Raw genomic sequence first — 24,200 nt, forward strand, 5'->3', positions numbered from 1 at the left:
GGCACAGTCCCCAGGCCTGCTACAGCAAAGTGCAGCAAGCAGTTTAGCCTTGTGGACCAAGTGCAGTTGGGAGGCTGTGAGGTCAGGGGATGGGTGCTCCCAGTCCTGGCTGATCCAGGGGGGACTTCAAATCTAATGGTGTCCCGATGGTGCTGATGAAGGAGGCTGGGACCCAGATCTTGGGGACTAGAGCACAGACTAGAAGTCTGTGTTCTGCTCCCTCTCCCCAATGAACTAGCAGACACCAAGCACTTCACAGTGTAAATTCAACCACTGCCGCCTGCCTCAATCTGATGAAGCTTCTTGTTGATCTTTGTGTCCCTGTATTTATATGGCCCACAAACCATGACAGAGCATGAGGAAGACATGCAAGATGTAGACTTTTCAGCTTTTATTAAAAAAACAAACAAACATGATCCCAATTAATTTTCCAATAAAAGTCACCAACGCAAAATTTAATTTGGTCAGGGCCTTTCCATCTGGAGAATAGGGCTTAGATAGGAGCAGGGTCCTCTCAGATCACCTAACATTTCATCCTCTCCAGCTGAACACCTAACATCTGTATGAGTTGCTCACTGGGCCTCGTTGAAGCGGGTCACCATTGTCTTGTGCAGTGTTTCTTTGTAAGACTCAGTTGAGGTGACCCCATAGGAGCTACCCCGGGCACCTAGGCCAGAGCCCCGCACCCGTGTCTGGGCCTGTGTGAAAGACGCAGGTTGTCAGGTTGGCTGGGGAGTGGGGGAGGAGAATGGGGACAAGATGGGGATGCAATGGGCATGGGGAATGCTTGGGGGATGGGCAAAAAAAGGATGGAATACTTACCTCAATGGGTGTTATAATGCCCTGCTTTTTGCGGCCAAGGCCACTGCCCTCTTTCCAGCCCATGGCCTGGAGCATGCGGCTGCCAATGTTGTCACTACCCAGCCCGTCCCGTGTAGGCTGCTCGAAGTCCCTAAAGGGGACAGAGGTACAATTTGAGTGATCAACTTGGCAGCCCCCAAGCCCTCTCGCTTGGCCCTGGACACTTACACAGAGGCTGCAGACATGCCACCGTACTTCCTCCTCTTAGGTTCTGGTGGCTCAGGGATACCATACTTCTCCCTGCGTTCAGCTGCACGGTCCCGGTACTTCATTTGCTGAAAGTATGTGTATGTGCATGAATGGTGGGGAATGCTGGAAACATAGACATGGGTAGCTGGGGCAAGACCTGCTGAGCCCATGAAAAACTCAGTGTGGATGAGAAGTCCCAGGACCCAAGGGACAAGACACAGCGGGAACAAGCAGCCAGGGTAGGAGAATTTGGAAAGAGCTTTACAGGGATAGTAGGTGTATCCATCTTGAACTGCAGCTACCTGCAGGAATGGGGATAGAGAGGATGGAGTGCGGGAATGGGCCATGCCTCACCTCCATGTCATTCTTCTCTAGTGCTTCCAGTTCGTTTTCTGACAGGTGGGCTCGTCGGTGAATCTCAAGGTTTTGCTGCCAAGCAGAAAGAGAGTTAAGCTGCTGGGCTGGGGTGTGTCTCAGGCTTCAGGAGTCCCCGTCTCCCTTCCACCCCTCAGTCACCTTGTGGAGCCCGGAGAGCTGCTGGTGCCGGATGAGGGCTTCCTTGCTGGGAAACTGACGTCGACAGAGTAAGCAGGCTAGCTTCTGCCAGTCGGTGAGCTTTTCCTCCCGCTCAGTGGCCCCTCGCTCCTGTTCCTCCTCGCTGTCACTCTCCCCACTGTAGGCTGCCACTAACCCACGTGGTGGGCTCTGTAGAAGGTGAAGATGGGAGGTGGTGGTGGTCAGGCCTGACGGGATTTGAATTCCCACCCCTTTTTCTGTCCCTGGGTACTCACTGGGCGGTCATCACTGGCCAATTTGGGGAGGTCCATGCTGGTGTGCTGCCTCTCAGCTAGTGCTCCCTGCAGTGAAGAGAAACAGAAATTCAGTCTCTAGAGAGGGACTAGAAAAATACCAAAACTGGGGAGGGGTGCAGATGGATGGCCACAACACACCTTCTTCTCAAGAATGGCATAGCCGGCATCTGCAGTGGCTGACTCTCGCCTTTCATCGTCTCTCAGGGAGCTGATGGGCTGGAAGCTGTTTTTAAAGTTTTCCTTTTGCTTGTTGAGACTGCGGGCCCAGCGTTCCATGTCCTTGGCAATCTGAGAGTAAGGGTGAAAGTGAGGGCTAGGCACTTGGAGCTCAGCTCTCCAGACCAAGGAACCCTCATTACTGTGAGTTTAGCAGTCTACCTATCCTACCCTCTAGCCCCAGGCTCAGCCCCAACTACCTCCACATCTCTCTAGCCTGAACTACTGCCAGTAGACTTCACTTGGTCTCGAAACTACCACTCTTGACCCTTTCACACAGTAAAACTTTCTTTTAACCACCCCCCTCCCCACCAACCCTTGCTTCCTTAAACCCTCCCAAACACATGACCACAGCTTCCAAGCTGAACACCTCAACTCTTCACAACCCCAGCCCCCTGCCAACGCCCCCTGGTTTGCCATGACAAGGCAGAGCAGTGTGAGTAGAGTGTAGGGTCCTCTGAGTAGCAGACAAGGGTAGGTTGAGAGAGAATACATAAAAGTGAGCGAGGTGGTAATGAAAATTCCTATTTCGGCCCTTATCATCACTGCTCCTCATCAAGACCCTTCTGTGCTGCTTCCATTCCCAACAGGCACCCACTCTCGTGTGTTTCATTTTATTGTCCTATAATATATAGAATTTTATTTTACCTATGTATAAATTTAAATTACATATTACACATTCCATATTCTGTTTATTACCCAAAACCCCAACACCATTTTTAGAATTTACCAAGTTATTGAGTGAACACTTAGTACTTTCTTCTAAAAGTTGCACGCAGACTATTGTACCCTTTCTCCAGATAAAGAAACTGAGGTTCCCTCTAGCTACCCACTACCACAAAACACTGCGATGACTAGTTTCCTTTCTACCCACTATGGGCCCATGAGAATTTTTCTGAGATGTGAGCACGTACACAAACACACAGGGTTTCTGAATTAAAAGGAATAAAGTAGTTTGCACACATTGATGAATTTTTACAGGCAAGGCTAGCCTGGAGTCAGGCATGACCACATCAGTTCATACTCCCACTAGCAGAGTGTGAGGGTCCCCCCACTGGGGAGGGGGGATGACAAAAAAGCTGTGAAGACATGCTTGGATGGCACAGGGGCATTTCAGGATGGTGGGGAGCCCTGCCATGTACTAAGGAGGTGGCCTTGGTTCAGGTCACATAGGAGTCATGGCTTTTTGACCACCACCCTCAGCAGTCGAAGGTAATCCATGACAGAATGCAGTTACCGGAAGGTATCCAACAATCAGCCAGTGACTGCTGAACTGCCACAGTATTCACCTGTTGGGCTGTCTTGGTCTTGTGCTTCTCCTTCTTTTCTTTGCCCTCCTTTGAGGGTGCCCCTGTCTCTTTATGTCCATCGGCTGACTGCTCCAAGGCAGGTACGTAGGTCCGCCTTTCCCCATCCCAGTATAGGTACTGCTGACTTTGAGCATTATAGTAATACTGGGGGTAGGAAAAGGGAAATATGAAGACAGATAAAAAAGAGGAGTTGCAGGGCCAGGTATCATCCAATCTAACCCCACTTCCTGGGCTGCCCTAGATCACCTGGGAGTTTGGGTCATAGTAGAGGCCAGTCTGTGGATCATAGTAGTATCCAGATGTCTCATCATATTGGTAAGTGGAGACATCAGGGACAGCTGGAGATAAAGAGAAGTAAGAGTGTGTGTGTGTGTGTGTGTGTGTGTGTGTGTAGGTGTCATATTCCTCTCTGCTTTGTAAGAACTGCCCACCCCGCCCCACAGGCCATGGCTACTCACGGTACTGGCTGTAGGACTCCTGGGCAGTGGGGCTGGTGGCTGGTGGTAGGGTAGAGCTGGGATGGCTGGGACTCTGGAGCTCAGATTTGAGCACAGCGGGTGACATGATGGTATATGACTGGTTATGAGGCCAAACAGGGAAATGGGGCTCAGTGTCTGCCAATGCCACACCTGCCCACCCAGGATACCCCTAGAGTTCACTCACCTGGCTGTTGGCAGCAGTACCCTGGCTGCTACTCGCCTCAGCTGCTGATTGTTGATAGATGCCAGGGGTAGCACCAGGCTGGGTGCGAGAGAAAGCCTGCAGGGACACAGCATCTGCCCCAGGTTCTAAGGAAGTTTCAGGACCTTAAGAGGTATGAAGAGAGAATATCTGTGAATAGTGGGGCCCAAGACCTTATGCCTGCTGGCCCCTACCACAGGCTTGTGGGGAGATGCTGGGGGGCGGGGCTCACCTGTTCCAGCTGGGTCCCCTTTGGTTCCAGTGATGCCGGGGCCCTTGGTGCCCTTGAGGTAGCCATGGGCATAGAGGGAGGACTCTGTGCCCTGGCTGCCGCCATAGCCCTCATCCTGTTGGTAGTAGCTGTAGTCGACCGCTGGCTCCTCGGGGGTGGCCCAGGCACCCTCCCCACCCTGGGAGGCCTGAGGGTGGCAGGTAGGAGGGGCTCATTAGAACAAGAAGAGGAGCAGGGGGGATAGGGACTTGATAAGGAATACTGGTCCTACAGGTTAGGTCAGGGTCTGTCTGACAGAAGAACATGCAGCCCTCAGACTGCCTGGCAACAGCAGAACAAGGCAGTGGTAAATGCCAAGACTGATGAAAAGATGGATGCCAGAATTCTCCCAGGGCTGATCACTGGCATGTGTGCGAAATGTGTTGGGTGTCAGACCAAACAAGTTACCAGCCTCCTACTTTTGTTTTCACTTCCCCAATTGTCTTTCAGCCACTCATACTTTTCTTTTTATTAAAGAAGTTGGAACAACTCAAGGCAATTGGAAATAGCCTGGGAGCCAGTGATGGACAAAGGAGCTTAGAAGAACGTAGCATGAGCCCCTAAGCCCATGCCAGCTACTTTCAGGTACAGACAGTGAGTCTGTGTAGAGCGTTTGTATAGAGTGGTGGAGGACTGAGGTCCAGGTTTTAGGACACTGGGGCTGGGGAAGTGGGGGAGGGAGTCTCAGTACCTGTGAGATGGCCCACTGGGCTGCAGCAATGGCAGTGCTGGCCACAGAGGCAGCATTGATACGACTGCCTTCGTTAGAGGCCATGTCCCTGGGGAGAATATTAAGAGACTCGGGGTGAGAGGTGGGAGGCCTTGAGGATGGATGTCCCAAGCTGAGGGTCAAGAAAGGAAGGGACATGGGTGGGACCCTGACCTCTTAGAACCCTTGGCAAACTCAACGTTAATGGTCTTGCCATCAATGGTGAGCGGTGGGTGCAAGGCCTGCAGTATCTGTAGCAGCTGGGCTGCCTCCTGTGGGGAAGAGGATAGGTAGGGGCAGAAAGGTCAGGCCCGGGGAAGCCCCCGGCTCTATTGCCCTATATCCAGGCTTGGGGCCGCGGTGGGGGACTGGGGCAAGGGTGTCTCCTCCCCAACCCAGAGGGACCTCCCAGCCACCCGGGGGGCCGGGACCCTGGCTGCCCGGCCCCCCCCCTGTGCCGCCCTCACCACGATGGTGGAGAGCTGGATGAAGGCAAAGCCACGGTTCAACTGGGTCTGCTTGTCCTTGATGACGCGTACATTGGAGGAGGACAACACCGCATAGGGTGCTAAGGCCCCAAGGATGGAGTCCATGGTGCTATGCGGATTCAGGTTGCGCAAAATGATAGCTACAGGAAAGAGCCCAGCATTAGGAGGCACCCTTGATATTCGGCTCCCCACTGTTCTCTGGCCTATATCTTTTCTTCCTTTCACCTCTCCCTCCTGGATAAACTGTATGTGATTCTAAATTCCAACTCAACCACTCATCTGCTGAAAACCATCCCAATACACCCCAAAGGCAGACTGAGCAATGTTCTTCCTTCTGTTCTCCCTGTATCACATGTCTGTCCTCCTACCAGGCAGAAACCTCTGTGAGGCCCGAGTCCTGGTCACCACCATTTCTATGGGATTGCAGAGCCCAGCTCAGACAGCCGAGGGCAGAGAAAGGAGGAACAACTGACTCACTGTCATTGGCATTCTCCGAGCTTGGCTCTGAGCCCTGTGATAGGGCTTGAGAAGCCAACACTCCCTGAGCCTGGTAGGGTTGTGGCAGAGGAAGCAGACCCTGGCTTAGCTCCCGTCCACCCAGTGGCAGCGTCTGTTGATCCAGCCTTGTGCCGAGAGGTAGCTTCTGTTCTGCCTCTGTCAAGGGTGGCAAAGGAGAAGCAAGTGACAAAAGGGGAGGATTCCACAGCTACTCACCCTCCTATAACCCTTGAGCACTGGTTCCTCATCCTTCTTCCACCCACCAACGTCCCTGAGAATGGGGTAGAGGTAGGAGGGCCTCACCTGACTTGGGCACACCACATTTGAAGCACTTCTCACGTCGTTTGAAGTTCTGGACTCCACACTGTGAGGCACAGGCCAGATCATGAGAGGAGGTAGGGCTTTCCAGTGTACCCTCCAAACTTGGATCCACAGACCACCACCCCCGAGACGCCACAATGCTCCAGAAAGGAGGTTCCAGGGCGGGGGTGTGTGTGTGTGTCCAAGACTTTTGCTGGTATTTTAAGTTTTGTGAATTTCCTCTTAACATGGTCTCAAATTTGGCCCCAGTGTCACACCCTCAACTTAAGAATCAACAGCTCACCTACCCCCATTACAACTACCTCCTCCCCACTCAGGGGGTACCAACTCCCAGAGATGCCCCTCCCTGAATCCCTTTAGTAGATCTCCTCTATCCAAAATTTGCTTCCTTATTTAGAAACCTTCCATATTTCTGTCCCTAGAACCTGGTTCCTCTTTCCAAACGTATACCCCTTAATTATCTTCAGGATTGATTCTGCTACTTTTGCAAAATTTTCCTTGGATATTCCAGCCCGTAGAGAGCCATGAGCTTCCGCCACACTTATTTCTGTTCCACAGCCAGGCACCGAGCACTGATTCTGTGTCCTCAGGCCCTGCCCCATGTGCCAAGGATGTGGCCTCTGCCCTCAAGGCTTAAGAGTAAGCAGGCAGATGTAGCCTAAAGGGGGACAAGTCAGTCTGTATGGATTGTTCATCACCAGGATGCTCAAGGAGGGGAGCGGGATTGCCGCTACATTGGTGACAGTCCAAAAGGACGGCACAGAAGTAGGGACATTTGATTTGGGACGTCCAGAAGTTATTTGTTTGTTTTTGCTGGGAAGGGATTTCTAGCAGAGGGAACAGCAGATTTTTCATTGCTGGTGTAGGAGATTAAAGGAAAAGGCAAAAGCTAAGGCTAGAGAGAGAAGATGATGCTAGTATGGAGGACCATCACTTCCAAATTCAGAGTTGCAGGCGTTTTAAGCAGAGGGAAGGTTGTGCTCAGAGCTGGTTTTTAGGAATGTTACAGTGAAAGGGCAGGAAGCCAGCATACCAGAGAGGGGTCCATGGCGATTGTGTGGGTGAGAGGGCATGAGGATTGACACGAACAGCAGAAATGGCAAGGGAGGAAAAGTGGTAATTCTGTGATGGAAGCAACAGGACCTGGTGACCAACAGGATGCAGGGGATAAAGGAGGGGAAGGAGGTGAAGATAAGTCCCTGGGTTCGAGGAGTATCTGAAAACAGGAGGGATGGTGTTCTGCTATTACTTTTCCCCTACAGAAACAGATGGCACTTCCCTGTACTAGACAGACTACTTCTTAGGGAATGAGTCAGGGCTGCCACAACTTCTCAGTCTCCCCTGTAGGTGGCTACAGGAGGGTAGGGCTATCAAACCACAAGGCTGCTGAGTTTCAGGTTCTTTGTGAAGCTGGCCCCCAGGGGGGCCTAGGGTAGACCTGAACCCATGACATCCATGGCCCCTTTGGTTCACCCACAGCCCCACCCCTTGGAGCCTTAGTCTCCTCCTATGTAATAAGGAATGATTCAAACCCTACAACATTCTTCAGCTCTTGGTTTAGTCAGAGTGGTCTTCTAGGCTGGATCACTTAATATGACTCTTATACACCCTGTGCTTTTCTTTTCTTTTCCAATTAACCATGTCATCTGTAAGGCAGGTGCTGTTCTAAGTATTGTTGTTGTGTGCTGTGGAGTCAGTTCCGACTCATAGCGACCCTACACAGGGTTTCCGAGGCTGTAAATCTTTACGGGAGCAGACTGCCTCATCTTTCTCCCGCGGAACCGCTGGTAGTTTTGAACTGTTGACCTTGTGGCTCGCAGCCCGATTCATAACCATTACACTACCAAAACAACATATATTAGTCCTAAACACCTTTTGGGAGAGGTCTAATGATTAGTCTCTTAAGAGATGGAGAATGTCAGGCAAAGTGAGTTAAATATCCTGAGGAAAACTGCTGACATCCAGGATATTTCTAATCTCAGTCAGTTGGCTCTAAAGCTCACATTCTACATACCAGGTGTATACCTATACTTGACTAATCTGTCATGTAAATATTTGTTTAAAGTCTACTGGGACTCCAGACAAGATTGTCTTTCACGAGGGCAGTGGGTGGATGGGTGGGTGAGTGGACAGATGGTTACACGGATGGATGGATGGACAGATGGCCAGGAACAGTAGTACTTGAGTTGAGCCAGTGCTCAACACCCACACCCCTCCCAGACAGATCGAGACGTCGCCAAGTTGCTGCTGTTGCTATCCATGGCAAGTGCTGCTTGTCGCCCTGTACCTTATTACACAGCCAGTCCTCATTGATCTTGGGTTTGGGGTCGCTGTAGTGCATGGACACCTTCTGGCCCAGGATGTTGAGGGAGTGCTGTGGGCAAAAGTAGACTACAGTGAGGCCCAGGCAGCAGTGCCCCACGCACCGTTTCAGCACAGGAGAAGAGAGTGAGCGAGCCCTTCAGCTGGATGGATGAGGGACAGGGAACGGAGGGAGGTCGGAGAACTGACGGAGGGAAGAAGGGAAGGAGGGAGGGAGGGAAAGCGCCACAGCTCTCGGGCGCAGCTGTTTGCTGCTTTTCCGGGCACACGGACGCACACATGTGAACACACACCACCAGGCACACAGTGCTCAGGCTAACCGATACTTGTCAAGACAGTGGGGAAAATCCCCACTTGGCCCTGACACTGCCAGGCCACACCCAGGGCCAGCACTACACAGGCTACACTGTGGGATGAGGGGATGGGAAGGAGGGAGAGAGAAAGAGAGAAAGCGCACCCGCACTAGTGCTGGAGGAGGGGAAAAAGAAAGAGCCATGTTTGAAGGACCAAAGTTCCTGCCATGAGGCTGTCTTCCCATGGATAGCTGGGGCCTGGGCCCATTGTCCTAGCCTACTGATCCCACAGAGATGGCCCAGGGCTGCTCCTGTGGGCATTGTCCCATTTCATCACACCTGTCCCTATGCCCTTGCCCTCCCCAAGTGCTTCCTTCCCTGAAGCTTTTCTTCAGTGCCCTACACCAGTGATCTTGGCTGGTGATAGGTGGCCAGAACAGATCCTTGGGTCGCTGAAGGTCCCAAAGCTGCTGGGTAGAGATTCTGTGCTGGAATGGGGAGCAGGCTCCCTTCCTTACTGGCTCTGCATAGCTCCTTGATGAGAAGACATGGGTTTACCTGAGGTGGCTCCTGTGGGTGGGTAGGTGTGATGGGAAGGATGGGGCAACCGAATTGAGTCCAGGGCATGAACATACACTGTCACACTTGATTGGTGCTTTAGACCAACACAGAAGTGCTATCCTTTTGCATGACAAAAGGCCAAATTAACATGCAGGGAGAGAGCTAACACAATGGAGCTTACTAGTTAGTGTGTCAACAGCTAAGCTCCACAGTTGTTGGATTTCCAGCCATGCCTGAGAGTGGAACAAAGTCCTCCTTCTGGTTAATGCTAGAGCAGGGTGGTACCTCAGACACACACCCAGGCCCCAGGCTGGACAGACCTCAATCCCTGAGGACTGGGAACCTAAGTGGAAGAGCCCACCCTGGCAGCTCTTTCTCTGAAGGCGCAGCCAGGAGAAGTAGAGGGGTAGAGCTAGTGCCTGGTGGTAGGAAGGGGCCAATGGTGAGCATGGGTTCTTGATGGGAAGCCCAGTGGGGTAGCGAGAGGTGGGAAGAGGAGATAGTGAGGGTCAGGAAGGGGAAAGAGAGAGGGGCTGGGGGGGGACACGGGGCCACAGGGCAGGGAACTGTGTCCATAAGAACCAGGCGATGGGGAGCGCTCGATTACAAAGTAGTATTTGTTTGGGGGGGGGTTCAAGTGCGGCAAAGCAACCTGATTGGCTTCCATCCATCGTGTAGCGTCCTGCAAGTGACTAAACTCGACGAAGGCGAAGCCCCGGCTCTGACCTGGAGACAGCATTCAGATACAGACGCAGTGGGTTAGTCAACAGCTTTGGACACACGGCGTTCCCGGGGGCGGGACCCGAGGGGAGAGGACCAGGGGGGCAGAGAGGAAAGGGGGAACAGGAAAAAGGGAGAGAGAATCAATCAAAGAGAGAAAAACTAGGGAGGTGGAAGGCAAGGTAGATGGCTGAGAAAGGCAGGAAAGAGAGAAGGGGGAGGAGGCAGAAAAACAGAACAGGAGAGGCCAGAGTATAAGGCAGAGGAAGAGACACACACACCAACTGGGAAGGCACAGAGAGAGGGCTCAGGCAGACCTACCTGGCCAGCCTGAGGTGACACTGACAGAGAGAATAAGTTGGGAGGGAAAGACTACAAGTATAGGTCTGTCTCTAGAGAAGGAAGGAGAGAGGAAGGTGGGAAGGCTGCTGGCTCCCCATGGGCTAGAATAAATAACTCAAGGGCAGGGCCCACACAAAACCAGAGGTGCCCAGGAAGGGCCCTGAGACAGGTATTTAATCAAAGAAGGAAAAGAGGCGCTGGGCTTGTGAGGCTAGGAAGGCTCTAGACCCATCAGGAACTAGGGGAAATTAGGGACACAACCTAAATCTCAGCTTCCATACAGTACACAGGAAGTAGGCCTCAGGAGGGAGGGAGCAACCTCAAGGCCAAGTTGGGAAGATTACAATCACAAACAGCCCAGATCTTCCTGGATACAGGGAAAATGGGGGCCAGGACTGGTCAGGAGGATCTTAAGAGCAAGAATCAGTGGATGCTGGGTGAAATGTCCAGTGTCATAGAGGGAATTAAAGCTGGGAAATCTATCTCCTTGAGGAAGGGAGACCTAGAATGTCAGCATGAGGTTGAGCTGAGGTGAAACAGAGTAAGACCTACATGCTACCAAGAGTCTGGTCAGGGTTAGGAAAGGGATTCAGGACTTGAGGCCTCAGGAAGCATCTCTTCCTTTAGAGGTGGATACACAAGGAAAACTTAGATATGGTGGGGCTTAGGAGGCATGCTTGATCTCTGAAAGAATAACCGTAGGATGCACAGGAGGATGGAATGGTATAATCAGAAAGAGAGAAGAGAAAAAGAGAGAGAAAGAGATGGAGGTGGGGGCAGGAGAGAGACTGAGAGAGAAACTCAGGCAGAGTGAGACCCCACTGTGCCTGCCTTGGGGGGCCTGGGCCATAAGTCCTGCAGAGGCAACTCCCTCCCCGACTACCCTGCTAACCTCAGGCCAACTCCAAGCAGCCTGCAAGATGGAAGGAGGGAACAGGCAAGGCCAGGAAGTTCTGGCTGCTCCTTGGGATGCACCCTTGGACCAGAGCCATCCCCTGCCTCCCCTCCTGGGGTACATGGATTGGGCTGTGTTAGACCTACTTTCTGGTCAGAGGCTGTTACCAGCAAAAATGTCAGGTGGTGAGGGACAGGAGACGGAGAAGAAAGAAATCTGGGAAGAGTGTGCTTAGGAAAGGGAGGTTATTATCTTAGATACTCAGTCTCAAAAAGAAGTTCCTTGGAGCCTGGCTCTGGCCTGCCCCCAGGAAGCACTCAGCTCAGAGCTGCATCCCCCTTCTAGACAGCCTCCTGCATGAGGCTGTTGGGCAGAACTGTGAGGAGAGCAGGGTGAGGGGAAGAGTAGGGAGGGTACCCCCCCCCAAACTGCCCATTCCCAGCTGTGGCAGGAAGGCAGGGAGGGTGAGGGAGAAGGCAGAGGAAGGAGGGAGATTTGAAGGCTGAAGCTGGCCAGTAGAAGAGAGGGCACTGGGAACAAAAGCTCACCTGAGGATTTATTCCGCATCAGTCGGACCTCCCGTGCTTGGACCCCGTGGGACTGCAGCTGGCCACGGATCTGTGTGGGGAGATACAGAGTGGTGCTGGCTCAGCACAAGAGGGGCTGATGTATAGTCGAGGGTGGCTGGAGGCCTCCAGGACCCCAAGGGGGGTCACTGAGGATTTGGACACACTGTTTTGTCTTCCTTGCTCAGGACTTTGCTCTGAGCAATACCTATCCCCAATACCAGCAGCACATGGTTTCAGCTTTCAGCTCTAGACTTGCAGAAAGTGACTCACATGGAGAAAGGGGCATAGTGCAAGGTAAAGGATGGCAGAGCCAGAGCGATGACCCCTGGGGGCACAGAGAACAATGAGAGCAAGCAAGCCAGCAACTCATGAATGGTGGGGGTAGGGATGATCTGACAACTGGCATGGTGGCAGTCACAAAACAAGGAAAACTGGGACACAGTTCATATCCACCTCAAGAGGATTACCCCCAAACTGTATCAAAAGAGACCCGTGACACAATTACCAAATTGGGAAGGACTGGAGTCTAAGCAAATCTTAGTTCTGTGCCCCAGATCATGACCAGAGCAGTAATTTAAGGAGCTGCTTGGGGTTTGAGACAGTTTCCTGGAGAAGTAGACCAAAGGAACGCTTCAGAGGCAAGGATTTAGACCAGGTGAGGTAGGGTCTCTAGGCCAGTGGGGCCGCTTGAGGAGGACCAGGAGCCGATGCTCCAGTTTTCTCATCAGGCTTAATAGAAAAGAGATTAATTCTGCAGGGCTATCATGAGGATGAAAACCAGAGACTCCAAGCACTCAGGGAGGGCTCCGGAATCAACAAGAATCTGGGCTCTAGGGTCCAGCTGTCCAGGTTTAGACCCCAATTCCTCTCTGCCAGTCACTGGCTGTGAGATCTAGAGCAGAGCTCCAGGTCTGCTCGGGGGGCTTGGTTTGCTCTTCTGTAGGATGCAGATACAGAGTACCTTTCATGCCGGGCCACAGAGAAGATTAAATCAGCCTGGCATGTGGCCCACCATGTGGTAAAACCTCCACAAACGACAGCGACTCTCTCTGGACAGATACAGGGGGACCAACCTTTTTGTTGGCAATGGAACGCTTTAACCACAGTGCCACCAGGGCTCTTGATCAGCCTTCAAAAGCTCTCAAACACATAGATGGAATTTTCTCTGCTACAAATTAGATAGCTGGCAATTTCAGAAAAAGCTGAAAATTCAACAGGAAGGGATAACAACAAGAATCAAGGAAGCTAGTAAGGAGGCTAGTCCAGAGGCCCTCATGGGGATTGTATGTGGATCATTATGTGGAGCTTATAAGAGAAAAAAGGGAGGAAGAGCAGAGAGAACATCATAAAGGAAAACTGGGTGGGAAGACTGTCAGCAGCCCCGGTGCCAGGTCAGTAATGAGATTTGATATACTGGCAACAGGGTGGGGAAAGAGTAAGTAAACTTCAGGAAATCCCAAAGGCACCTCCTGGGGTTGCAGGGAACCAGCATCATCTCTGCTACCAGCAGTATTCAGTACTGCAGCATGGGGCCCGGTGAGTCCTGGCCCTTGATCAGCATATGCAGAATGATGGATAACCAGTGGAATGTGCAGGAGGAATGCACATCTCCCTCCCATGCCCACAATCACCATATATTCAATATTACCACCACCTCTTGGTCAAGCTGACCTATCCGACACTCCTTCCTTCCAGACCAGGAGATGATGGGGCCTGCCCACAGAGAATGGATCAGTGCTGGGGGCAGAAGTTAGGTGGGTAAAGGGGATGGAAGGTGCTGAAGTTGGGGGCCCTGGAGGAGACCCAGTCTGGCCTCCTGCTCTGCCACCTGCCCAGGACCATGGGGGGCACGTACGTCATCCTCAGTGGCTGCCTGTGGCAGCATCCTCAGCATGACGATGTTACTGGCCTTCTCCTCCTCCTCCTCATCCTCCTCCTCCTCCTCCTCCTCCCCTTGCTCGGTCCGATAGTCCTGGTCTCGATAGTCGCCGTCTCGGGGGAAGCCTGGTGGGCCGGTGGGGCTGTGCCTGTGCCGCCGCCGCCGCCTACGCTGAGTCTCAGAGCCCGGGGAGGCCTCGTAGGAATCCTGGCCAACAGAACGAGACGAGAGACACCAGACGGGCAGTCAGTCTGGGGCAAGCCTAGGGACTGGCCGCTGGCTCTCTGAGGCAAGCAGGCTCTGAAAGCCAGGGGTGGGCGGGCTCCGGCTAAAGACAAGACAGGGTGGGTAGGCCCTGGACTACAATCCTTCTGGGGTGGAGAGGGAGGGAGAAATCGTTGGCAGTTTGGGAGGTGGTGGGAGGGGAAATGACTCCTACAGGTGGGCAGGACACCAGACACAGCTTAAGCCTCCTTTGGGGATAGCATACTAGACCCTGTCCTTTCTGTTCTTCCTCCCTCCGAAGCTTAGCTAGTGTGTGTACAGTTGTTCCACAAGCCACAAAAGGCCACTCATCTCCTATATAATTCAGCTGTGGGCATAGAAACAACTTAAAATCTCAACCAGAGTGAGCCAGCAGGAGCTGGCAAAGGTATAAGGGTCACAGACACTGTCCGTCAGTGTCTGATCCTTAGCCTGGACCAGTCCTCTATCACCACCAGTCTCCCTCAAAGCAGGGTGTGGTTGTTGGGTTCTTATTCTAAACCCCCCACCTCTAACCCTCAAGAGGAAAGGTTATTTCAGTACCCCAATCCCACTCTTTCCAATGGGTCCACCCAGTGCCCCTTGAGACAGCTGCGCCTCCTCACTTGGAGGCACAACTCAAAAGCCACTACTGGCAAAGTATGGCTGCTTTCACCCCTAATACACCTGCCAAAGCTAGTAGCCCACCATTAGGGCCCAGACACCAGACCTTCCAGAGTGGCACTTGGGCTCCCAAGGTGCCATCCCCACCCCTCCTTGATCAAGGCCCTGACTGCTCCATCAAACTGGGGTTACTCTAAGGCAAGACAAGGCTGTTTCTTCTCCTCACATGGGGGTTCCCTGGTGGTATCATCCTTACCTCTCAAGCTAAACTATCCAACATGAGGGCTATACCCCCTCAGCTCAAAGGAGAGAACTGAGGGGTCTTTCCCTCTGTCTAGGGGTTCTGTTACCACTAGGAATTCCCATGGTGGTCCTTCCCAAACTGCTCTGCTTGGTGATATCCTTATCCCCCAGTTTTCCTCCCAATCCCAGACGCCGGGTCTCATGTGAGAAACTCTTCAAGTGATCTAAATTGGCTGTATAGGGAACTGGCAATATAGATCTCGCAGTGAACCACAGGGTTCAATGAACCACTAACAGGGAAGAAGGGAAAGAGGTGGTAGCCAGGGGCTTTTGGAGGTAGAGCCAAGCATGTGGAAGCCAAATCAGGAAAGGACTCCTCGGAGAGGGGAGTGGGAACAGACCCTCCAGGTGAGACAAAGCCACCTAACACAGTCTGAAAACCTAGGAGCTGAGAGATACCTGCCACAGAGGCCCTTCAGGAGCCCCTCCCACCCAGGTGTGGCCCAGCCTCCCCTGGGCCTCACCTCTGCACTTTGTTCCTCAGAGGAGTCATCATAATCATGCTTGCCCTCCTGGCTGCCGTACTCGCGTGGATATGAGCGATAGTCCATGTCCCGGTAGTCATGGTCTCGGCTGCGGTTCTCCCCACTGTCATCTTGTGAGCGGTCAGTGGCTCCATAGCGGCCAGTCCTATCTCCACGACCACCTCTGCAGGAAGAAGGATGGGGAGGTTTTAGAGGGCAGACCTTTTCGTGAAAACGGTACAACAGGTAAAGGTGATCCCTGCCTATTCCCTCTAGGTCCTGAGTCCCACTCAACCCAAACAGGGATTTCTGAATCGTGTCTCCATACGGAGAGCCTGCTCTCCTCTCTCGTTTAATTAATTTCTTTCCATCCTTCCCCACCACTCTGGATCCAGGTGTCTGTCTTGCTTCACTGAGGCTTCAGTTGTGACCTCCTGACTAGTCTCACCTCCCCACAAGCCTCCCCCCCAGTTCATTCTTTACCATCCAAGTGCAAATGTTTATAAGGCGAAGCCAATCAAACCCAACCATAACTACTCTCTTGAATGGCTCCCTCTTATTTTCAAGAAAAAACACCAAAATGCTCACCAAGGTCCTGCAAGGTCTACAGGGTCCTATGGGGTGAGGTTCCTGCTGATCTCTCTCCCCCTCTGCCTCACCTCATTGTGCACGGTGCCACCCCTGCCCCCGTTTCACGGTCACCTTGCTAGCACTGGAAGCTGTTTTGCTAAAACTTCTCCCACTGCAATAACTGTAAAATAATTATCTCAAAGTTGATTTAATTTGCATTTCTTTGATGATTTTTAAAATACTAGATTGTGAATTCCACAAACAAATACCCTTTTGGTTCACTATCATATTCCCCAAAGCTTAGCAGAGTGCCTGGTATTCAGTAGTTATTGTCTTTTAAATAATGATAAAAATTACTATCAAGCAGGTTTTTTGTTTTTTTTTTTCCAAAGGAAAGCATGAACAAGTAAGAAAAATATATACCATGGCAGAATGCTACTAGCAGGATTCCAATACTGGTCAAGAACAATACTAGAATGAATGCCACTACCAACACTACTATTAAATGTTATTCTAAGGAACCGACTTGATGACACTTAACAAAGATACTAGTTAAAGCAATCAAACAGGAAAAAGATGTGATTCTGTAAAGATTATTCTATGGGGAAATTCTCTGTCCTAAAAGGCTGCTATGAGTTAAACTGACTGGATGGCAACGGGTGATTTTTTTTTTAATTTTTTGAAACAATTAACCAAGGGAATGAAGAAAAAGGATTAAAAGCTGGAAAGGAGAAGGTAAAATTACCACTATTTGTAGGTGATATAAGAGTATGCCTGGAAAACCTACCTAAGTGAATCAACTGAAAAATGATTACAAGTAATAAGATAAATCAAAAAGGATGCTGGGTACAAAATTAGTATGTAGAAATAAAGCCCCAAAATATTTGTTGTTGTTGTGAAACGCCGTAGAGTCGGTTCCTACCCACAGCAATAGGGTTTCTGAGGAGCAGCTGGTGAGCTTGAACTGCTGACCTTGTAGTTCAAACGGCTTTACAGTCTGACACATTAACCCACAGCCCAAAGTGTAAGTGCATAAAAAATGTTAAATGTCTAAATGTTTTGACAATACTTACAAATTTATACCAGATTACATTTGAGGCAGATTAATGGAAAAATTAAACAATTAAAGCCAATAAAGAGTAATCTATTTAGAATCTTGAAAGAGGGAAGTCCTATGACTGCAAATCCAGAAGCCATAGGAAAAAAAGTGATCAAATTCAACTATATAAAAGTAAAACACTTTTGCTTGAAAAAAGCCTAAAGTCATAAGCTAAGTAAAAAAATAAACAATAAGCTAGGAAGACATATGGGGAAAGAACATGAACAGAATTAAAAAAGAATTACACATGATTTGTACTTGAAAACTTTCTTTCTCACTCATGATGAAAGATGAAAATTAAACTATCCTTACAGACTATCAAAAAAGTTTTATTTAAAAATAATTCTAGATTTATAGAAACGTTCAAAGACAGTACATAATTTCCATATGCCCGTCACCCAACTTCCCCTAATATTAACAAAATTATGGCACAATCATCAAAACTAAGAAATGAACTAAAGCACAAACTGTTTTGGGTTTTCATTCAGCTTTTCCACTAAAGTCCTTTCTTTTTTTTAATTCCAGGATCCAGTCTACTTCCCTGAGATAATCTTTGAGCCTCAAACCGAAACTACTCTATGAAGTCATCTTTAAACTAAATAGTTTAGCTCAACTAATAAATAATGTTTGCCTTGAGGATTGTGCTTTTTAAAAGAATTTTCTATATGAGATCATATTGACAAACAATAACCCTAAAACATAGAGGAGAAGTTTAGAGGGCAAAGAGTTTAAGTTAATGGTGAATCAATACGAGTACAGATCACAAAAATGGTGACATAATGCAAAGAATTGTAACCAATGTCACTGAACCGCACATGCAGAAAATGTTGAATGAATTCGATATGCCTTGCTATGTATATTTTTGGAGTCCTGGTGTGGTGCTACAGGTAATGTGCTGTACTGCAAAGTCATTTGAACCACAAGGTCGACAGTTCAAATTTACCAGCCACTCCTCGGAAACCCTATACAGATTCACAACTGACTCGACAATACTTAACAGCAACAATGTATATTTTTACGAAAATTACCATAACAAACATGTGATAAAACCAAGTATGGTAAAATGTTATTGGCAGGGGTAAGATAGATACACAGGTGTTCACTGTAAAATTCTTTCAACTTTGCTGTATGTTTGAAATGTTTTCATAATATAGTATTGAAAAATAATATAAAGTTAAAAGATAAATCACAAATGTGGAAAATATTTGCAACTCATTTTAAAGATAAGAGAGTAATTCCCTTAATTAGTAGAGTTCTTACAAGTCAATAAAGAAAAAACCAACAATCCAAATAAAATGGGAAAAAGGCTATGAACAGTTCAAAGAAAAGGAAACATATGTTGTCCCAATAGCATTATTAAAGAAATACAAATTAAAAAAAATTTTTTTCACCTAGATTGAAAAAAAGAAAATTAATTTGATTTTAGATTGTATTGACAAAGGTGTGGGATAGGCAGCTCTCTCAAATCATAGGGTATGAAATAGACACAGGATAGTTTGGGTGCTGGGGAGGGGGGCAACACACAGGAAGGGGAGGGGAATGGAAGAACAAGGCGGATGGGAGAACAAGTAGGCAGGTTTGCATGAGCTAAGTGGGACAGAGGTAAATAATGATGTATGCACAACCTTGGAATAACAGGGCTCTGGGATACAGGGATTGAGGCATGGTTGGAATGGGCAAAACGGGGGAAATAATGTTAAGATGCTTGGCTGCCTTTTGAATGTTGGTTTCCCTTGCATACCATTATAAAATAAGACACTTTAGGGGGAGAGAAAGGAACAGCCAGAAATATCACCATGGAAAGCTTGTAAGTCCGTCTTCTGCCTATAACTGATTGGCATACCTAAAATAGGGATACAACTTGCCCAGTGATGGAGGCTTCCTGCGGAGCCTCTGCATTCCATAAGACCATAGGTGGAATCCTGAACCCCATCCAGAATCTTTTGAAGTGGGAAATTTCCACTTGAAAGGACAAGCAGACCAGCCTGAAGCTGCTAGAAGAACAGAAGATACATCTTTCTTTCAAGACTGACAGGAAAAATACAAAACAATATAAGCAATCTGACTGATTACTACAAGAACAAGCAAGTTGCCCACCCAGGAGACATCAAGGCAAGCAGTCGGGTCCCCTCAGGGCAAACCTCCTTCCAAGTCTAAGACTCAATGGGAATACACGAGCAGACATGTGCTCTGACTGGTGAACACGCTGGTCACCGATAAGGGGAAGTGAGGGAAAAACATCAATGAAGCTGCGAGCTAAGTCCAACCACGTTCAATACACTCCTGTGAATCCGGGTGGAGACCTGGTTGGCCAGCAGTTTGGCAAGACCTAGGGACTCCTGGACCCAGAGTCAGTGACATAGCCACGGAGGTCCAGAGTGGAGAATGAAGCTTCCAGCTGATAAGAAGAGAGGGCATATATATATGCACAAGAACACCCACACTTGACCTGGCTTCAATAGCTGTATGATCAGAGCTCAACTGGAAGAAAGAAGAGGAAAAAAAAAGAGTAATCTGATACAATTTGATGAACTTGACCTACAATTATGGATGCAGTAGCTCAAAAAAAAGGAATTAATCTTTACAGCGAGGATCAGTCCCACCTCCTCGATACAGAGGATAGATAAGGATGGGCAACTTGGACATTCGATACCCAAAATGGGGGGGCTACAAAGGTAAGAAGTGACTGGCTTACAAGCTTTCAAGAGGGAGCCTAAATCCAGAGGGCACGAAGGAAGATAGAATCTCCACTGAGTAGTATTCAATCTGTCTGGGTGGGACTGATGAAAGGAGACGGGGATAGCATTCATGTGGTACAATAGTGAATAATTGTTATCAGGACTGACTGTGAGGGTTGGAAATGTAAAGGTACATGTTTTGTAGCAAAAGGAGGGGAGTGGTTGACTTTGCAGTCCAGGAGCTGAGGTCCCTGGGACCATCAATGGAGAAGAATGGAGTGTGGGACCCTACCCAGAGACACAGTGACGCCAGAGATGGAGGCAGAGACGATGGCTCCAAGAGATACAGAGATGGAGCTGCTGGGGACTCTAGCCCTGAGAGGGAGGGGGGAGGGGCTGTGTGCTGACAACCAGGGGGGGCAGGCTTGGTTGATGATGCATGGAGGGGATTCTAACCATGGCAGTGTAAAAATATATGATAGGATGAATGTAAGCTAATGTTCTCCCATGTAAACTATCACATAATTCACAGTAAAACATTTAAAAAAAATCCTTTTGGAGAAAATGTGTCAATCTTGATAAAAAACATAAATGTACATATCCCTTGACCAGGTAACCACTCTTCTAGAGATTTGTCCTATAAATACATTCCAATATGCATACAAAGACACTCAATACAGTGCTGCTTGCAGTAGCAAAATACTGATAATGCCCACATGAATTTTTAGGCCACTGTTTATTACATTAAAATGTGATCATACTATATTATAACCTAGTTCTTCTCTGGAAGATAATCATAAAAATCTTTGCAGATCATTACACATGTCTTCTACAATATTATTTTAAATGGCTGTGTAACATTCTATTATGTGAACATGTCATTTAATCACTATTTTAACTAAATTATCTACTATCAGGCATTTGTGATTTCCCAAAACATCTCCAAACATTCAGTCTGTAACTTTTCATAATTGCTTGCTCATTTCCTCACCCAACAACTGTCAATGTAACATTTACTATGTGTCAAGCCCCATTCTAAACTGGAAACAAAACAAAGTCTCTGGTTTTATGAGCTTCATATAACCTAAATTGTTTCTTTAAAGATAAATTCTCAAAGAAGAAATTGCTGTCAGTGTTTGATACAACGTAAGTTTTTCCGTAAGTCTGTTTGCTACCAGTATATCTTGCTATTTGAACTCTGACACTCAGAAACCAAATACATTTATGTAAAAAACTGGTTACCTAAATTCCAGAAGAGAACAGACTAGATAAAGAAGGATACTTTTAATTAGTCAGAGAACTTCAGCTAAACACCTTCCAAAGGCAAACATTTTTTATATTTCTAGAAAGCTAGATTGAATAACAGATAAGGATCTCTCTGCAAAATGGGCTCATTTCTGAAAAACATAAAATGCCAAAAAGTGACTAAAGAGAGTTAGAGGATCACTGCGCTCATGAGCAGATGTAAATATTCTAAATATCAAAGAGTCTTGCTACAAAACCATAGAAACCTTTACTTAACAAATGTATCAAAATGTGAAGCATAACCTTCATTTAGGTCTTTATATTTCTGGAATTGTAAGATAAACACTGGACTGCAAACGGCAAGGTTGGCAGTTTAAACCCACCAACTGCTCTGCAGGAGAAAGATGAGGCTGTCTTCTCCCATAAAGATTTACATTTGGGAAAACACTGTATAGGGTTGCTATAAATTGAAATAGACTAGATGGCAGTGAGTTTGGTTTTGTTTTGTTTTTTTTAAGCCTTCCCTGAAGACTTCTGTGCTTTTCAATTTACACCACACCAAAATGGGAAGTTTGACATCCTTGACTCAAATTGTGTTCCCTTTCAATGTTCTTTAAGTTTGGAGAACAAAAAGAAGTCTGAAGGGGCAAGATCAGGGTTGTAGGGTAGGGTGGGGTAAGGTCTCCCAAGAAAATTCTAGTAGCACATTCCTTGCTACCCTCAAAAACTGAGCAGGTATATTGTTGTGATATGGGAAAAAGTATTGGCATCACTTTGCTGGCATTTTTTCTCACCAATGTTATTTTCAATTTTCTTAAAACAGTTTCCAAATAAGACCTCATGATCATCATCCTGTGCCCTTAGAGAAAATCTATTAACCTTCTGAGCTGACCACTCTGCCTTGAATTTAGACAGACACAGTAGATGCTTCCTGGAAGTCCATTTTGATTGGACTTTTCTTTGAATGTACCCTAATAATACTAAGTATTACTGAGAGACTTTCTTGTCTGTAGCCATCCATTGAACACATGCCTAAATCCTTTTTTTGGGAATAAACCTGTGCATGTATGAACTTGAATCCTAGTGGCAATACATTTTGACCTACTCTTGTAATTAGCAAATCAAGTCTAATATAGGTTTAAAAAATACACATATTATCACAAACAAATTTTCTGCCAAAAATTAATGAACAAACATCAGAAAAACCTAAACTGAGAAACTGTCAATCAAATTGGCCTTTCAAACATGTCAAGGTCATCATGAAAGACTGAAGAACTGTTCCAGATTAAAGGATGCAATGCAATGCATGATCATGGGATGGGGAAAAACAGCCATAAAGAACATTATTAGGGTAATTAATGACATTTCTTTCCACAGGAACTTTATACAAAAGTGGTATTATCAATGTCAGTCTCTGATATTGAATTGTACGGTGGTATATAAGACAAAAAATCTTTGTTCCCACCCACTGAAGTACTTAAAGAAAGGGTCATGATGCCTGTCACGAGCTTGAATGATTCAGAAAAGAAAAAAACAACAACAAACTAATGTGTGTATGCATATAAAGACAGTGACAAAACAAACATGGCAAAATATTAATTAGTAATTCTGGATAAAGGATATATGAGAGTTCAGTGTACTTTTTTCTTTTCTGTAAATTTGAGTTTTTCAAAATACACAATCAGGTTCTTTATATGTAATTTTGAAATAAGTGGACAAAAGGAACAAAAAACTACACATGAACATGAGGTTCAATGCTCATTGATGATCAACTTTAGCAAACTAACAACAGAGAACTTTCTTGAATTATTAAAGACTAAGCACAGGGACTCCTGGTATAGCACTATAGGATAAGCACTGGATGGCTAACCACAAAGTCGACAGTTCAAACCCACCAGCTGCTCCTTGGAAACAGGGTCACTACAAATAGGAACCGATTCAATGGCACTTAACAACAACAACATATACTGGACTGCTAACCGCAAGGATGGCAGTTCAAATCCATCACCAGCTGCTCCATGAGAGAAAGATGAGGCTTTCTGCTCCTGTAAAGATTTATAGCCTTGGAAACCCTATACAGGATTACTATGAATTGGAACTGATTCAATGACACACCACCATCACCATACACAGGACTGCTAACGGCAAGATCAGCAGTTCAATCCCACCAACTGCTCCACAAGAGAAAGATGAAGCTTTCTGCTCCCATAAAGATTTACAGCCTCGGAAACCCTATACAGCACCACTATGAGTCTGAATCAGCTTGATGGCAGAAGGTTTGGTTTTCAGTTTGGTATATTCTAAAAGCTTATAGTACGTATCATACCTAATAGATAAACTTAGACCATTATGTGGCTAAGCTCTGGCAAAGGGGAATTAAATGGAAATATGACATAAAACTTCCAAGAAGTTTTCTTAGAGGGAGAAGGCACATCCTTTTGTTCCTCTTCTTTATTCTAGTTGCCTAGCAGCCCTGGACTATCTCCAGGTTTTCTTTAAGTGAAAGAAAAATATCTTCTCTAAATCATTATTCTTTGGGATTTCTGTCACTAGCAGGCAAACTGAATTTTAATCTGCATACCTAGTATCACTGATACTATTTAAATGGTACTAAAAGTCCTGGCCAAACCTATAAGTGAAGAAAAAGAAATAAGAAGTGACAGGATAACATGGAAGACAATTGAAATGGCAAATGTTTTGTTACCTATATATTTACCACAATAAAAAGAAAAGCAACAGGATTGATCAGAAAGGACTAAAACTCAGCATTTGCACACAGCATAAACAACTTCTTAGAAAGACCATCAGAATCAACAATGAACAATTAGTAATAACAGGAGTATAACAAGGATGGAGTCCTGGTGTGGTGCTGTGGGTTAATGCGCCAGACTGCAAAGCTGTTTGAACTACAAGGTCGGTGGTTCAAGCTCACCAGTGGCTACTTGGAAACCCTATACAGGGTCGCTATGGGTCGGAACCGACTCGACAGCACTTAACAACAACAACAATAGCAAGGATAAGATAGCTTACAAAAACC

General features: G+C 47.5%; 1 protein-coding gene across 5 annotated transcripts in view; it reads right to left on the bottom strand.

Annotated features, from left to right (window-relative positions):
- Window positions 1-373: 373 nt before the first annotated feature.
- RBM10 (RNA binding motif protein 10) overlaps window positions 374-24,200 on the bottom strand; it is a 32,181-nt gene continuing 8,354 nt past the window's right edge. For 2 of the 5 annotated variants that reach the window (XM_006864231.1, XM_006864229.1), the window contains exons 3-24: window positions 15,572-15,755; window positions 13,914-14,144; window positions 12,038-12,107; window positions 10,185-10,258; window positions 8,644-8,730; window positions 6,339-6,399; window positions 6,015-6,191; window positions 5,517-5,677; window positions 5,224-5,321; window positions 5,032-5,119; window positions 4,302-4,488; window positions 4,052-4,194; window positions 3,847-3,964; window positions 3,635-3,726; window positions 3,368-3,532; window positions 2,001-2,150; window positions 1,842-1,907; window positions 1,567-1,755; window positions 1,405-1,479; window positions 1,030-1,136; window positions 823-952; window positions 374-698 (exon numbers count right to left, since the gene is read on the bottom strand). In XM_006864231.1, coding sequence (XP_006864293.1) covers window positions 573-698; window positions 823-952; window positions 1,030-1,136; window positions 1,405-1,479; window positions 1,567-1,755; window positions 1,842-1,907; window positions 2,001-2,150; window positions 3,368-3,532; window positions 3,635-3,726; window positions 3,847-3,964; window positions 4,052-4,194; window positions 4,302-4,488; window positions 5,032-5,119; window positions 5,224-5,321; window positions 5,517-5,677; window positions 6,015-6,191; window positions 6,339-6,399; window positions 8,644-8,730; window positions 10,185-10,258; window positions 12,038-12,107; window positions 13,914-14,144; window positions 15,572-15,755 — 2,779 coding nt within the window. In that variant the 3' untranslated portion in view covers window positions 374-572. The remainder of the gene's footprint in view (window positions 699-822; window positions 953-1,029; window positions 1,137-1,404; window positions 1,480-1,566; window positions 1,756-1,841; window positions 1,908-2,000; window positions 2,151-3,367; window positions 3,533-3,634; window positions 3,727-3,846; window positions 3,965-4,051; window positions 4,195-4,301; window positions 4,489-5,031; window positions 5,120-5,223; window positions 5,322-5,516; window positions 5,678-6,014; window positions 6,192-6,338; window positions 6,400-8,643; window positions 8,731-10,184; window positions 10,259-12,037; window positions 12,108-13,913; window positions 14,145-15,571; window positions 15,756-24,200) is intronic. The other 3 variants (XM_006864230.1, XM_006864233.1, XM_006864232.1) reach the window with 3 other exon arrangements.

Source organism: Chrysochloris asiatica, unplaced genomic scaffold, assembly GCF_000296735.1.
Source record: "Chrysochloris asiatica unplaced genomic scaffold, ChrAsi1.0 scaffold00062, whole genome shotgun sequence".
Taxonomy (NCBI): domain Eukaryota; kingdom Metazoa; phylum Chordata; class Mammalia; order Afrosoricida; family Chrysochloridae; genus Chrysochloris; species Chrysochloris asiatica.